Source organism: Stegodyphus dumicola, chromosome 6, assembly GCF_044657685.1.
Source record: "Stegodyphus dumicola isolate Sdum_Otavi_A_Nest chromosome 6, ASM4465768v1".
NCBI classification, from domain to species: domain Eukaryota; kingdom Metazoa; phylum Arthropoda; class Arachnida; order Araneae; family Eresidae; genus Stegodyphus; species Stegodyphus dumicola.
Genome location: NC_140773.1, coordinates 51,493,865 through 51,511,056, shown reverse-complemented (window position 1 = coordinate 51,511,056; position 17,192 = coordinate 51,493,865). Strand labels below are relative to the sequence as shown.

The window sequence follows — 17,192 nt, the reverse complement described above, 5'->3', positions numbered from 1 at the left end:
TTGAAACAAATATGCAGTCAGTTTACATGATTTAGCTTTGAATGACTTCAATTTTCATAAATCTTATTCAGATAGATAACTAAAACGAGTAAAATAATAAAATTCTCTCTCTCTAATAAAAAAGTACTTTACTATACTATTTTCATTTCATACATTGAAGCAGGAGGTTATAACAGAATACAAGAATACACTGATGATTTCAGATTAAAATCGTTTGAATAAAATATCATTCTCTTACCATATGATTATATTTAAAAGTAAAATCATTATGCAAGTATACCAATTATGCAGGTACACCAATATCTCATGATACTCTGCAAAGGAATGAAAAGTAATCATGATGATTATAATAAACCTAAGCAAAATCAAAATAACTTTATCCTGATATTGAAGATAATGTTAAACCTACCTATGATAGAAAGTCATGATTCCAGACGATATTGAACTTCAGTGATGATGATCATGGTACTGAATATGATTATAAGTTATGTTTAATTCTGCTACTTGAATATATTGTAAAAAAAACTGTACACTTTTACAGATAACTCATATAAGATTTTTTGCTGGAGGACTGTAACAAACTATGCTCTTTCATTAAAATCACTGAGCACTGACAAGGGCAAACAACTTTATTCATATATTAATATTTCCGTTAATTTTTTTATCTTTCTTTTAGACAGAAACAAATACTTCAGAATAGTCATTTGATACATGTTTACTAAATTAATTGCCAGTGTAGGTAGCATTTATGTTGTCATAACATTTAGTTGCCCATTCTTTTAACCCCTTAACTGCCGCGGGCGTATATATACGCCTTGCTCAGCCGATGCGTTAACTGCCCCAGATGCGCAGCCGATGCGTTAACTTTGCGAATAATTTTAGGTGTAGCAGCACAAAGCAAATGATAGCAGTTTGGAAGGACGTATATATACGCCTGGGGCAGTTAACGCATCGGCTGAGCAAGGCGTATATATACGCCTGCGGCAGTTAAGGGGTTAATTAAATGTGTGAGTATGGAATTATCGTAATTGAAATGGAAAATAAATAACATTGAGGACAATAAGGTTCCTCGGTGAAGAAAAGGAAATTTTCTTTAAATGCCTCAGTATGGAATCTTTAAACTGAATTTTTGTATTTAACTGGCCATATCATAATAAATCTATGAAATTCCTATTTAATGCTGTGCATTGTAACACATGGGGAGATCAAGAGTACAAAATATTTGAAACCTTGGCCTTAAGTATCTGATTTCACTTTTGAAAGCATGATATCCATTGTACACAGTTTACTATTGTTTACAAACTTTCTTTCAGAATGAAAAATTTTGTTTCTAGAGAATTATTTATTAAAAGTGAGCATTTTAATTTCAGGAATCCATGTATACTCAAGTTGTAGAAGATGTAAAAAATATTGAAAACATGAAAGTCTCCAAGAAAGATGCCCCACCACATATTGCAGCTTTAATGACAGAAAATGAGAAAATTGAATATAGAATTGGAATTTTAAAAAGGGTAAGAATTCTCTCTCTTTTTATTCTCTTTTACTTTTGTGATCAATGCTTACATTTTTTATATTTGATTAATTCCTTTTATTTGGTTATAAACTTAATGTCAAATTGGTACAACTCTGATAAACGCCTTAATTTCACCAAATGTGGCGATATGTGTTTTGCGCTGGTTTTTGGTGCGATTGCGTGTTGTATGGCAACCATGTCGACGTTGAAAAATCTTTTGGTGGAGTTGTTTAATTGCTAGTTGGTTCGTGTCGCGTGTGTTTTTGAAATGGCCTATATTGCGATGAAAGACGTGGTGGGAAGGTTTCAGCCGCGTATTTTAGATTGTGTGCAGAGTAAATTTAGTATGAAAAGGTACGATGTTGGAGTTGTTAACAAGTCTTTTGTTCACGGATGTATTTATGGGGATCGTAGTGTATTTTTGGAATTTCTGTGGGAGTCGGGACTTTTAAAACGGAGTTTGACGTGTCCGAAATGCGGAGCTGATATGAGAACTCAGACGAAAAATGGTGTTTCTGATAGACTTGTGTGGGTTTGCAGTAAAATTGTTGCTAATAAAGTATGTGGGTGTCAACGGAGTTTAAGGTTTGGATCTTGGTTTTCGTGTAGCAAGTTAACGTTGGAGGAAGTTTTTATTGTTACTTTCGAAATTTTGAATCGTATGAAGGCATGTGATATAGCAAAATCGTGGAAGTTTTCTTCACAGACATTGTGTGACTGGCGAAATTTTATTAACGAATGTATTTTGGACTTTGTATGCTCTGTATCTGAGAAGATAGGGGGGAAAGATATTTCTGCTTTTGAAAGAAGCTTTCGTTATGGTAAGTGCATTTTATTTTATCGTTTTTATTTTGTAGAATGTTATATTCATTGTTTTTTGTATGAATTTCCGTTTTTATTGTTGTTTTTTGAATTGTCTGAAATTTATTTTAGTTTATTTTCTTGATTTGTTTTTAGTGTAGATTGTGCAATTCGTAGATGTTTTTTAAAGTTGAAACAGAACGCTGTGTACATGATATTCTTTGAAATTTATTGTTGTTATGTTAATTTATTAAAGCGAGGTGTGCGTAATTCGTAGATTCGTTCGTTGCCTACAGTGTGCCATTTGTAGATGTTTTTTTGAGTTAAAACATGTCGCTGTGTACATGGATTCTCGTCAAATATTTTTGGTTAGAAACTTTACGTTTTTGCTATCTAAATTTTTTGTTTTTGTTTCGGATTTTTGGCTTAAATCGTGTGTTCAAAACGTAGTTTTTGCATGTACGAAAACCGTGTTTTTGGAGACATTTTAGGCTTAAAGTTCGAAATGTTGACAAAAAAATTAGATAGTAATATGGCAGCGTGAAGTTTCTCGCCAAAAATATTTGGCGAGAAATTTGGCGATTTGAGGGCGCATATCAGAGTAGTTCCGTCAAATTATATTTTTATGAGGAACTGAAAATTTATGTTAATGTTTTAAGTTAACTCCTTGGTGTTTTTAACAGGACATGAAGTAAAATTATATTGAAATACTTAATAGACAAAAAATTCATAGTATTTTGACTGCATTTTGAATGAAGCAAACCTGGAATGATGTAACTAATTTTAAAAAGTATTGCACTTTTACATGTTTGCAAATAGTAATGAAATTAAGTTAAAACCATAGTCATAAAAATTAAGTTTTAAACTATCTAATCCATTAAATAAGAATACACTATAAAACACGTCATGAATGTTTGATGAAGGCCTTTGCAGCAATGAGTTTTGATTAAATAATTTAGCCTTTATTCATGGTAGAACAACCTCCTAAGAGACTTTTGATATCATTCATAAACACATAGTGAAAACACCTTAGTTAAGTAAATTTCATGAAATTGTTATCTAGATTTTTTAGATATTTCCTGCATGATATTCATGAAATATCTACATAATCTACATAACTTCATTAATGATTTGATGTAGCGTTCTCTTCTTTATTTTACTTAATTTTATCCAAATAATAAAACTTGTACTGACTCTAAATGGTGGAAAATAACAGTGAAAATTTTAAATATATTTACTAATTTGCAAAATATTCCACTGCTCCGATATGCTGTTTTAATATGATCTAAAAAATTACGATGTACTTCTTTCAGGTATACTGCTGTTGTATAAATCCAGTAAGAGGTAACATTTCTCACATTCATCTGGAATATAATTATTTTTAAATAAAATTGTCCATATTAATGATAAAGAATATAAATTTAAAAAATTCTTGTAACAAAGCATTAAGTACTTTCATCAGAACACCATTATTGCATGCAGTGGTACTCAAAGTGGTTTGTTTTGCGTGTAAAATAATAAATCATAAATATTACATTTGTTATTTTTGATGCCTATTTTATGAAAGCATAATAAATTTAGTGCTATATAACCGATCCTACCCTCCAATATAGCCATGATCCTACCTTTATGAAAAAGATTATAAAGAAAACAGAGTTTAAAAACTAAACATATTTTTACTTACATTATGGTCAAATAATTCTTGATCTATCCCTCCAAGCAGTTTTCAAAAACATAAGGAACTACTCTTATATACCGCCTCGTTTGGCGCTCACCAATATAGCCATGGTGCCATAGTGTCTAAATTTTTTGTCTACATTTCAAACTTTAAGCCTAAAATGTCTCCCAAAACGTGGTTTTCGCACCTGCAAAAACCACGTTTTGAACACACAATTTAAGCTAAAAATCCGAAACAAAAACAAAAAATTTAAATAGCAAAAATGTAAAGTTTCTAACCAAAATTATTTGACAAGAATCCATGTACACAGCGATATGTTTTAACTTTAAAAAAAATCACAGAATTGCACTATCTATGCAGCGAAGGAATCTATGAACTACGCACACCTAGCTTAAATAAATTAACATAACAACGATACATTTCAAGAATATAATGTACACAGCGTTTTGTTTAAACTTTAAAAACATCTACAAATTACACAGTCTAGGCATTGCGCACTAATCAACAAAATAAACTAAAATAAATTTCAAACAATTCAAAAAGACAACAATAATGACATAAATTCATACTAAAAAAACAATGAACATAACATTCTACAAAATAAGAACAAGAATGGAGATTCATGGTAAATTATAAAATGCAATTACCATGAATGAATGCTTCTTTGAACAGCAGAAATACCAATTTCAAACATCACCATAAATTTGTTAAAAGCATCTTCTCCCGTTTCAGAACAACGATGGAAAAATATATAAACCACCAAATAAAACACAAAATCGCATTTACAATTATAAGTAGGCAACATAGCTTTAACATGCCGCTGCGTAATCTCTTATCCTATTTATATGACAGCCACACTCACTATCCACAAAATTGATATTATCTTTCACAAATGAATGTTCAAAACCTTCTCCTAAATACTTATAGGATTTCCAGCCACCCTAAAAAATAGTTGTACCAGGCATGCGACTAAAATTTTGCCAAGTCGTCTTTCATTGCATCATAAATCAGGAACCAACTAGCAACTGAAACCACTACAGTAAAAAGGGTTGCCATAAAAAACAACATCAGCCCCAAAACCATCGCAGAACATGCAATTGCGCCAAAAATCAGTGCACCACACATATCGCCACATTTTTCGACCTGAGGGCGCATATAAGAGTAGTAACCAAACATAATATTTTTAAAATATCTCTCTCTATAATTCATGCAAACTTCTTTAGTATTTTATTTAACAATCGTTATGTTACAACGAATTAACTCTTCAAATATGATTTGATTCGAAAGATATATCTTAAACTGTGGAATGCTTTTTATTTCGTTTTTTATGCACATTTGATACTAACAATGCATTTGTTATTAATTTTGTGTTGAATTACTACAATAGTTCGAAAATATAATCTGATGAAATGAATCCTAATACAGTGCCGGGGGGGGATTCTTCACCCACAATTTCAGCATGTGCCATGGTATATCTTAAACTGTGGAATGGTTTCATTTCTTTTTTTATCTACATCCAATACTAGCCATGCATTTGTTATTAATTTTGTATTGAATTATTACAACAGTTCAAACATATAATTCATGAAATAAAACCTAAGCTCTGTACATGAGAAAAATGAAATCACAATAATTAATATGCCAGAGAATAAATATGCTTTGCGTAAGAGGAATAACAAAATGGCCTTTCCTAGGAAAAAGTTTTGTAAACTGGGTCCTAGTAAAGTGCCAGAATAGATTAATTGTGACAGGAAATGGTATATGTTTATTTTCCTTAAAGTGGCCCAAAAAGAATGCAAATGAAAGTGAAAAATTTAAAGCAACTTTGAGTTAGTGTAGTAAATTTATGGTATGGAATAATTTAGTTCTATGAGGAAAAACAAAAGTTTCACAAAGGCTTCTGAAAAATTTGTTTCCGGAAGTATGGTTTTGATGTACAAAGGTAAAAAAGTATTTATTGTCATATAATGGAAATATGAATGAAAGTCCACTAATGTTTGATGTGATAGGAAATAAAACAATTGATGTGAAAGGAACAAAAACAGTTCTCATAAAAGCGGTTCATGAAAATCTCACGTCACCATAGTGCTTTCCTGCTTAGCAAACAGTTCAAAACTCATGCTTATTTTTAAAAGAAAGACAATGCCAAAATGTTATTCCCCTAATAGTGTTTTCATTCATGTTCATGAGAAAGGATGAATGGACGAAAATGGTGTGAAATTGTGGATAAGAAATGTTTGGCAAAAGCATCCTTTTGTCTTAAAGAATCCAGAAAGTCTTAATCTGGGATATGTTCAGATATCATCATTAGAAGAGATTATCCATTCGGATAATACAAAGAAATTATTGAAAGAGTGCAATACAGACATGGCAGTTGTTCCAGGCAGATTAACGTCACTAGTTCAGCATTTACATGCATGTATCAATAAACCCTTTAAAGAAAATTTAAAACGATTGTGGGACAGGTGGAAAACATTTACAAAAAGAAGACTAATGCCAGTTTAGAAATATTGTGTGAGTGGATAATAAAAGCATGGAATGAAATTAAACCTGTTGTAATTCAAAAGTCATTTGATGTTTGATGCAGATTTGATGTTTTTCATTAATTTAAAAAGTGCAGTATATCTACGGATCAGAGAAACAGTGATTGTGAGCATGAAACAGAATACAATGATGTGCCTGAAGATATAATAGAATATAATGAACTTTTCATGTTATATCCGATAATGAAAATCTTAAAGGTCGTAAGGTATGTCATCTCTTTTAAATAAACATCATTTTGATACAGTTAAAAATATTTTTTTTTTTTAATGCTCATTCCTTATTTTTAAATCATCTATCATTTTTGTATGCAGTGTATAGTGTGTACCCGCAAATTTTGATCTTATTTTTTAAATTGAATGTGCACGTTATACACTGGAATATATGGTAATTTAATATTTAGCTGTAACTTCATTAATAGGATATATGAATGTTTCTTTTTGTACATATATGTAGCTATGACTAAAACTACAGAAAACTTGCTTCTAGTATGATATATAAATGTAAATAAGAGAAGGATACTAATTTGTTTTTTTTTTTCTATTTTTGGTTCTTAAAAGGAAAAGATGATATCAGCCTTCCTTGAAATCCACATTTTTTTTATAAAACTAACATTACAGGTGGTCCTTGACTTTTGCACATAATTGGTTTCTGAAAGTGTGTGCGAATGTTGAATCACTCATCATTTGTGGGCATAATTGTTTCCAGAAACCTTTCATTGTTGAATTTTTTAGTTCAGCCTACGAATCTCCCAATATTGTTTATTGTGTTCCATATATTATAGTTCTTCCAAAAATCTGTTAATGTTGACTCATCTTCCCTATTAGTTGCCTTGATGGCTTTAGTCACTATTGTTCCTAATTTAATATCCTTTAAACATAGTTATTACTGTCTGGTCCATGGGCTATATGAAGCAGGTAGTATTGGGAGGAAGAAACAAAACATTGATTTCAAGATATAAATTCTGCAGAGATTTTAGGTGTCTTGGAGCATGTGTATGATTGATAATGCTTTAAATTGTAAATTTTTGTTTTACAATATTGCTTAACTTTCGACATGAAATGAAAAGTAAACGAATCTATAAATATTGATGCAGTAGCCCAGTCATTTTTCTTTGATTTCTAAATGACTGGAAGCAATTCTTTACCTTTTTCTTTCAAAGCTCTGGGATTTTTCACTTGGTAAACTAACAATGGCTTCATTTTTAAATCAGTAGCCAAGTTCCACCAAGAAGCAATATCAATCAGTTTTATGTCCTGGCGTAACTGATTCTTCCTTCAATAAAAATATACAATTAGACATTCTTTCTCCCCAAAATAAAGCCATCTCATCTACACTGAATATTTGAATAAAAGAATACTCTACATCTACAATTATTTTGAGAATGAGGAAATAAATTCTTTCGCAGCATCTTTGTCTGTATCATCCGATTCTCCACTGAATTTAATATTTTGTAAAAAGTCTCTCATTTTAAATATGCTGAATCAGTCATTAATTGCTTAAAACACCATGTTTGAATCTGCGTTTAATCTAGTCTTCTAATCTTTATGCAAACTGAGGGCCTTAGCTTGAATAGTTAAAAAACGTAGAGAAACATTATTTTAATGTTGTTCATCAATCCATGGTGACAAAAGAGCTTTCGATTTCATTCACAACTATACTGTGTCTTTTAGAGACAATCTTTGAAGATATATTTCCACAGTTTTGAAAGTATTGCTTGAATTTACTCTTATTTTTCAAAATTGAACATAACATGGATCTGTTTACATCAAACACACATCTGATTGAAGCAAAAGATTCACCATTTTCAGAACATTTAATTATTTCCATCTTTGTTTCAATTGTATGAAGTTTATGAGGCCATAACTTCTTTTGTTCATTCCAAAACTGCAGTTCCTTGCTCATGTTCATCTATTTATAAGGATGAAATATTTAAACATGAACAAACCAGTCGGCAAAATACACAACAAGCACAAATGCACAACCTATGTAAGACTGAAACTGTTTCAATCTCTTACCAAGAACATCACAACACTAATTCTAATTCCGAGAAATCTGCTATTGTAGGAAATAATAGCGGTACAACTTTAGCTTGTGTGTCTGTGACGTATCCATATCCTTGTCACAGCCGTGAACACTTCCTGTTAAGGGGAGGAATACAGATGGAGCAAGTGAGCTGAAAACGGTTGATGTGTTAGCAAATTTTTTCATTATCAACAAAAATCTTTAAAATATTGAATTTTGCTTAAATTTAATGCATTATTTTGAGACTAAAATATGTGTAGTAAATGTTATAAAATCAGTAGAAATGTGATCATAATTTAATAGTATTTTTATCTAAGGTTTTAAACTTTTTCAGCGTGCCAAGGAATTGACTCAAACTGCTGTGCTTCAGGGATCTGTTCTGAATGTCTTGCAGCATGTATTTTCGTCTGCGATAAAACAAAGCTTTCCTGATCTTCAAAATTTTGTTTGCAATGTTACTAGAAGCACATCTGAAAAATTTGGTGATTATCAGTGCAATAATGCAATGAATATTGCTCAGGTAGATATTCAAAATCATTAATTAGAACATTTAATAATATTTTTATTTAATATATGTATATTGCATATTCCTTAAAATAGCATGAGACGTGCATGAGTAATCTAAATATATAAAGAAGAATGTCTGTTTGTAAGTCTGTTCACGATTAACTCGGCCACTACTATAGCTATCGTCACTAAACTTTCTACCATTCTGTGTCCTGAAAAAGGTCAACATTCACTTTTTTCAAAAAAAAAAAAAAAAGCTAACATCGGAGATATTAATTAGAAACTCTTAAAACTCGTTAATTTCCGCCCTCATTTTTCCCACGGGCCGAACATAATGCCGAGGAGTGATTCCAAAAATACAGAGAACATAAATTTCATATCAGTAATGTTTGGTACTGTAATCAGTGTATTTGCTACTCCTAATTGATGTCAGAGTGAAGATAGAGAGTTGATATTATGCAGGCAACATGAAGTAAATTTTGAAATGTTTTAAACAAGAATTTATGTTTTGCTCTACTTAATGAATATTTTCTGGTGCTTTATGAATATTTTATCTTTCTGAAAGCATATTATTTGCAAATTGCTCCCCAGCATATGTGAAGCATATAAAATTAAAATAAGAACAATAGTTTTAGATGAGCATCTTGAATATACTCAATGTTTATCAAATTTGATATAGATGCATTAATGTTAAAAAATTGTGCTCAGTGTTTACGTTAAACATGCTAATATCATGCTTTTATCCTCATTAATATATTTTGATTAATGACTGCTTTTCTGATGAGGAGGTTATTTTGAGAAGTATGAGATGTTAATTTATTTGACCATTTTTCTTGCTCAGAAGGAACTCGTATTTCTACATTTTTAGAATAATATGATAAAAAATTAAGATTTAATTAATACTTACACGGGCCAATCACTGCTCTGCTACTTAAAAGCTAATGGATCTCTTTATTTGAGCACTGCTCTATCCTTGGTCCATAACGTAATACTTAGTTGTGATATTAAAAAAGAAAATATATTGTCAATACTTAGTTGTGATATTAAAAAAGAAAATATATTGTCAAACGCTTGCTGTCAGTACTTGAAATTTCCTGCGCAACATCAATTAACTATACTTTGGGCTGACTGTAAAGCCATAAAAAGTTTTTTTTTTTTTTTTTTTTTTTTTTTTAAATTTCTGACAGCTGACATTTGGCAAGCCTTATGCCTTAATTAAGAAATTATGGTATTTTTCTTGGGCCAATACTGTGTTCTTCATCTATAATTTATTACTCTAGTGGTTCTTCTCTTCTTTCTTGAGGACTTGCACAAAATATAACAAACATAAAACAGGCAGTCTTAATAATTAAAAATCTCCAAGTACTGCTGATTACTACGCTCAGAATGCTTTTGTTTCGTAACACAGTGTGAAAGTTGAATGCCTATAATTTAAAATGTTTAGACATGTTTTAGTCAATATCAGTTTAATTGGTTTTATGATTTTTATTTTATAAATTAATTTATTATATCATAAAAGTAAATTGCTAAGAGAATGCCCATAAACATAAACTTGTTTTAACCCTTTCTTAAGCATCCTGTAACATTTTGTGAAATATTTAACCATACTAGTTTCAACTTCTCAAGTACATTACATCAGGGACCAGTATTTTATTCATGTTATTAAGAGCAATATTAAATGCTTATTATGAAGCATTCAAAAAATTAATAGTTGCACATTCTTATATGATACTTTATGACATGTAATTTTAATTTTCTCTATTGTATTTATTAGAATGTGTAGTAATTAAATTTTGATCATATTATTAAATATTTTAAGTAACTAGTAAATAAAACAACATCCATCTAAATAATTTTATGTGTTGTTTCAAGGCTTAAAATACAAAATATTTTTGTGATTATGTATAATATATTTTACAGTATACATTAATGATTATCTGTAGCAGTGATATTATGTTATTAATGTAAAAGTTATTTCAGCTATTTATTTATTGTAAAAGTTTACATAGTTTCATTTCTTACAGATTATGCGTCAAAAAGGCATGAAATTATCTCCTTTGCCGTGTGCTGAAAAGATTGTAGCCCATGTTTCTTGTGACTCTGTTATAGACACTATTGAAGTTGTTCCACCTGGCTTTATAAATATAAAAATAAAACCAAGTTTTTGTAGTCAGCGTGTAAGCTATCTGCTTACTGAAGGAGTGAAGCCACCACCAGTTAAAAAAAGGAAAGTTGTAGTAGATTTTTCTTCACCAAATGTAGCAAAAGAAATGCATGTTGGCCATTTGAGGTAAAAATTTCTTAATTATCTTTAATATTATTGAAAATTATGGAGGTCTAAATGTAAGAACTCTACTTTCTGATTATCTACACCCCACATCCTCCCAAAAAATCATCAAATCCCTAGTGATTAATTTTTTGCCAAGCAACAAGCAGTTTCAAAATGCTGAATTCGATGGATGAAAAGGCAACAGAGTTGTCTGGAAGCATTTCCTGGGTAAACTTGTTATGACCCTTTCACACAGTCACCGATCCAAGTTGTAATTTTCCCGCATATCTGAAAACACTTTAGCCATTAGGTTGGCTAGTGACTTGATCATAGTGCAAAACTTGAGAAAAAAATTAAACCAGTATTGAGTTGACAGGAAATTATGCTTCGCCAAGTGATAGCAACTACTGTGCAGATTGCACTGTATTTGTTTCTTCTCATGCGCATACCTTTATATTCTTCTTGAGATCCATTTTACGCAGTTGTCACCATAAGACCATTTACTAAAGATAGGCATTAAATTTATCCACTGGTGTAGATCAGATCACAGACAGGGTTTGTTGAAAGCGTTGAAATGAAAATGGTGTCCAACTAATGTTGCATAACTATGAATTTATTGAAATCTCTTTAAATAATTAAACCAGGTTAATAAGAAGACTTAAAATTTATTAAGAAACACTCCTTACAAGCAAGATAAATAGCTGTAGTTAACCCCAAGAAGGTAATGAGATGTAAAGCAAAATTCCTGATAACACACAAGGAATATTTTTGATCACCAAAATTGCTTACAGAGCAGTATAAAAGTCAATTAGAAGCTGTCTCATAAAACATTTGCAATAGTCTGAGCGGACTTCTGGTTCCAGTGTGACCTCATATGTAGCATTGCTCTGAAGCAAGGGTGAGCACTTCTGGAGTCTTCCAGAATAATTATTTTTAGCGCTTTGAAAATATGTTCTCCTGAAATTTCAAAAATAATTCTGTCCATATTTCTTGTTATGCATGAACTAACCTTGGAAATTCCAACATAAATCAATGCAGAATTGCAAAAACGTCTACCAAATAGTATATAAAATACTCAGATAAACATAGTAAGTGGCCTTCATTTAAAAATGATATAGAATACATAAAAAACATTGTAGAATCACTGTTCAAAATGCATTAAGTAAATAAGCAAATATGCACAATAAACAATCCAAATTATAAACAAAGGCCAATACGGTACAAAGTCTGAAATCTGAACATCCATTATGTGGAATAATCTCAAATCTGGATCTCAAAGCCACAAACATTTTTTTTTATTAATGCTTTACGCATGCACATTTGATTTTTCCTTCCATAATAAAACATGTGGAGATTTTCACTTAAAAATTCAGATTCTTAATATCACTTAGGCACTAAATAAAATACCTCGTTATGGAAAAACAATCATGTAAGCATAAATTTGTGAGATTAGTAATTTGGCTTCGTAGCTGAGTATCTGCTTGGCATACATCTCAAACCAAAACATTCACATATTTTATATCCCTGATGCTGACCTGGCGAGTCATCATTTATTATATTTTCCCTTTCATCATCACATGTTTATCAATACATGACAGCTTCAGTAATAACTCATGCTGTGATGTCTAAACTTTTTTTGTATTAGTAATTGAATAACAAGAGTATGGCAACCTTTTATGCTAACATTACACTTGGCGATGTTTATAGATTTTTAAATGAAGAAGTGTTGACAAGGAAAAATTCCAAGAAGTGTTGACAAGGAAAAATTCAACAAAAATTTCATTTCATATGCTAAAAATGCCAAAAGATTACATTTAGTTTTATTTTAATTAAGAATAACTGATATGTTATTCACCATAAAACCAGAAGTGGCAGCAGAATATGTTGGCACCAGACAGCAGAATTTAGGGAAGACGAAATTTTTGGAATTGGGGGAAGCACCGAGTGCCAAAATTAAGGGATGAGAAGTTATTATGATTTAGGGAAAGCATTGGGATCCAAAGTTTAGGCACGGTGAAAATTTAGAAATTAAGGAAGCGCTTTATAGCAGAATTTAGGACCCGTGTAGAGACTGCAGCAGGCGGTATCAAGTGCCAGCCCTAGATTAAGCCTTAAGTATATGTGGGAGTTTATTTATTCAGGACTCTGATTATTTTGAAGCATGTGCAAGAAATAAACATATGTATAGTAAATAACTAAACTAATGCAATTCAGGCTTAATTCAGTACACAATAGGAGCAAGACAAAATTTAGGGAAACAACTTGTCTTTCGTCGCCAGTCTTATGATACACAGCCAGTAATGTATAATGGATGCTATTGAGCTAAACTAAAATTTTCTTTACTGATTCTAAGGCATTTCAATTAATGTAGCAGACTGCGCTGCTCCCTGATCTTCTAATTTGATCCAGCTTATTATTTTTTGCAAACTGTTGTTATTACGGCAATTTTATAAAAACTAAGGTTGAACTTTCGATTATGTCCAAAAGAGTTTCCAATTCTAGAGTTGTCAATCGATCTACAAAGCGAAACCATGTTTCGATGTCCATTAAACAAAAAGTGGAATTGCTGCAAAAAATGGATAGAGGCATATCTGTCTCAAAATTATGCGAGGAGTATGGCATTGGAAAGTCCACTGTATATGACACAAAAAAAAAGAAAAAGAAAAAGGAACTTTTTGAAATTTTTGTGGAAGCATCTTAAACCACTTACATTGAAAGAAATGTTTAATAAAGCAAACAAATAAATATTAAACCTTTTTTATTGTAAATTTTGATACCCTTTAGATCGTAATTGTTCTTTATTTCATAAATTATGATTTCATATTTTTAATTATATAATTTCTCCATGCCATCTTACCAGATTTAAATTGATGATCTATTATCTGGAATCGCAGAAGTCCCGACCAGTCTGGATTTCAGACTTTGTACTGATAGTTTAAATATAATTGTTCATTGTTTTATGCTGTTATTTATTATGTGTATTACATAGAATATATTCAAACAGATTACTTTTACATACAGATCAACAATTATTGGAGAAAGTATTTGTCGACTCTTAGAATTTTCTGGGCATGATGTTCTCAGAATAAATCATATTGGAGATTGGGGTACCCAATTTGGTATGCTTATAGCTCATCTGCAAGATACATTCCCAGATTATATTGATAAATCTCCATCTATTCAAAATTTGCAAGAATTTTATAAGGTGAGTGAATCCTTTACAATACACTTGTGTTATCATATGGTGTGTGTTTTTTAGCATCTTTTATCTGAAGTTTTCTCAATTCATATTAACGTACTAGAATTAATTTTTTAAAAACTTATTTGTGATCAATATTATATTATATACATGCATTGCCATGCATATGTGCTTGCAGTTGAATAAAATTTCATTTGTTTTGTGCTTCCTTATGAGCAAAACAGTATTTCTGGAAACTTGCAAAACTTGTTGTCACATTTTGCAAAGATGCAAAAAGTTAAATAAAAGTATTTGAGTTTTATAGGATTACATTTTTAAAATGTGAATTTATTAATTTATCTAGACTTACACATAACCAATGATAGATTACTTGTTTAATAAATGTATGTCATAATATATTTGTATAAAAAAAAAGATAAAGAAAGAAAAAAAAAAATACTTTGCTTAAAAGTTGCTTACTTTTTCTCCTTAATTTACAAACTTTTATTATTTTTGTGCATTTGAACAGGCAGAAGGAAAATTTATTACTTTTTTACTAAATTTAAGCAGCAGTGAAAACCATTTTCCACCTAGAAGTAATTTTCACTTTTCCTATTAAAATTATTTATTCCTGGTATATGTGCAAAGAGATGTGAGAGAAATGTAGCAATAATAAAGTTAACCTGTTGATGGTCATCAGCGAACTCAATTTGCTTTCCAATTATGCAATGCATCGGATGGAAATGAACACAGCTTGCATTACGAATTTATGACTGACAGATGTTGTGGGTATTTGGGAAGAAAGAACTGCTTAATTATGTAGCTGACAAGGGGTTAATCATATTCTTTTAAACATTCTGTTTCTTGTTTCTTCCTTTGCTTTATTTATTGATTAATACTATTAATATCGTTGTTTTTATCCTGAAATATAAGAGTAAATATAAACATATTTTGCAATTTTTTCTTTAACTTTTCTTTAAATTAGAAAAAAATAAATTTTTATTGCAGAAGAAATTACATGAATTTATTAATAAAATTTGCAGAATCTATCTATAAATTTTCAAACATTTGATGTAGTATTCAAGTCTGAATGTTATGGTAAGAAATGTGAAATTGAAAAAATATATATTTTGATAGATTCTTAAATTTTGGCCATATTTAAACATTCTGACTTTATAATAGTATGCCAAGGGTTTTGCTTATAGTAACTGTGATATACTGTTCATATTATAATGTCATAAAGATATTTACAGTTATAAACTGCATTTTTTTATAATGTCAACAATATGGGCACATATTGTTATTTTTGTTGACCAATTTCATTCCCAGTGACCTTATTATTTTATACTATGAAATGAGTATAAGCTTTTAAATTTGTTTAATTTTTGCCTCATTACCTTTTGAAAACAAAATTTGTGTTTTCTTTCAAGGAATCTAAAAAGCGGTTTGATAATGATGAAGATTTCAAAAAGAGAGCATATTCATGTGTTGTGCAACTACAGCAATATGAACCTAATATAATGAAAGCTTGGAAGCAGATCTGTGATGTTACAAGAGATGGTACATATATAGTATTATTATTTTTATTTGTTTATATTGTATATAAAAGAATTTGAATGCAATAATATTGTATATTTAAAGCTGGTAATCATAGCTTTGTAGCCCATGTACTAATGTAACTCAATAGTGTTCCTTGCGAAGAATTTTTCAAGCAATGTATTTATTTTTCTATTGATTACTTTTGAAAGTACAAAATTAAACTTCAGATGTAATGAACTTTCGGGTAGAGTAGACTTTAAGGTACCCCTTGTATTATGGCGAAGTTGTTGTTTGATTTATCATTAAGTTGTTGTTTCATTTATGGTAGCCTGAGTAGTTCAATGTTATGGAAACCCTATTGTGACGTAATCGGGTGCATGATTCTGGGAAATTTTGTATCATGGGATGTTTTGTAAGTGTTTTTGTGGTGTGTGTTAAAACCATTTAGATGGATTTGAATGGGTTTGTAGGAAGAAAGGTTCAGATGGTCACTATGTGAAGCGTTCAATCAGAAAGAGTACCTGGTTTGAAAAAGTCATTTGAGTATGATTGATATTTTGATTTTTATGGGGCTCTGGTGTACAAAGCGAACTCGAAAATCATGCTAAGTGAATATTTGCTTTTGGTAGTGCTTAAATGTATAACATGTTTTCCCTTTTTTATGTTATTTTATTGTTTGGTTTAAAATGTATTTTATTGAGTTTATGTATTTTTTGTTTGCCTATATTGTAGAATTTGGTACTCCTTTGACTTTTTAAGTGAAAATATATCGATGTGCACATGGACAAAGTAAAGGGAGTGCGCAATGCAAGTTTGTGCAATTCTGGGATTTTTTTTTAAGTGAAAATAGGTTGACGTGTACATGGATAAAGTCAAAGGAATGTGCAATGCCATTTTTGTGCAATTCGGGGTTTGTTTTTTTTTAAGTGAAAATAAGTCAATGTGTACATGGATACCGAGTTTGTGCAACTGTTTGTCTTGTTATTTTGGCTTCGTGTAGCCAAAACCTTTGCCTTTGCCTTTGGCTCAAAAATCGCCGCTTCGCAAGCCAAAATGAGTCAAAGTATTGCACAAAATCGGTATCCATGTACTGCCAAAAATCGCCAAGTTTCGCCAAGGGGTACCGTAAACTATACTTTTA

General features: G+C 30.6%; 1 protein-coding gene across 2 annotated transcripts in view; it reads left to right on the top strand.

Moving 5' to 3' along the window:
- ArgRS (arginine--tRNA ligase-like protein) overlaps window positions 1–17,192 on the top strand; it is a 40,563-nt gene that overhangs the window by 3,633 nt on the left and 19,738 nt on the right. For both annotated transcript variants that reach the window (XM_035359174.2, XM_035359175.2), the window contains 5 exons: window positions 1,371–1,511; window positions 8,893–9,078; window positions 11,090–11,355; window positions 14,356–14,539; window positions 15,943–16,072. In XM_035359174.2, coding sequence (XP_035215065.2) covers window positions 1,371–1,511; window positions 8,893–9,078; window positions 11,090–11,355; window positions 14,356–14,539; window positions 15,943–16,072 — 907 coding nt within the window. The remainder of the gene's footprint in view (window positions 1–1,370; window positions 1,512–8,892; window positions 9,079–11,089; window positions 11,356–14,355; window positions 14,540–15,942; window positions 16,073–17,192) is intronic.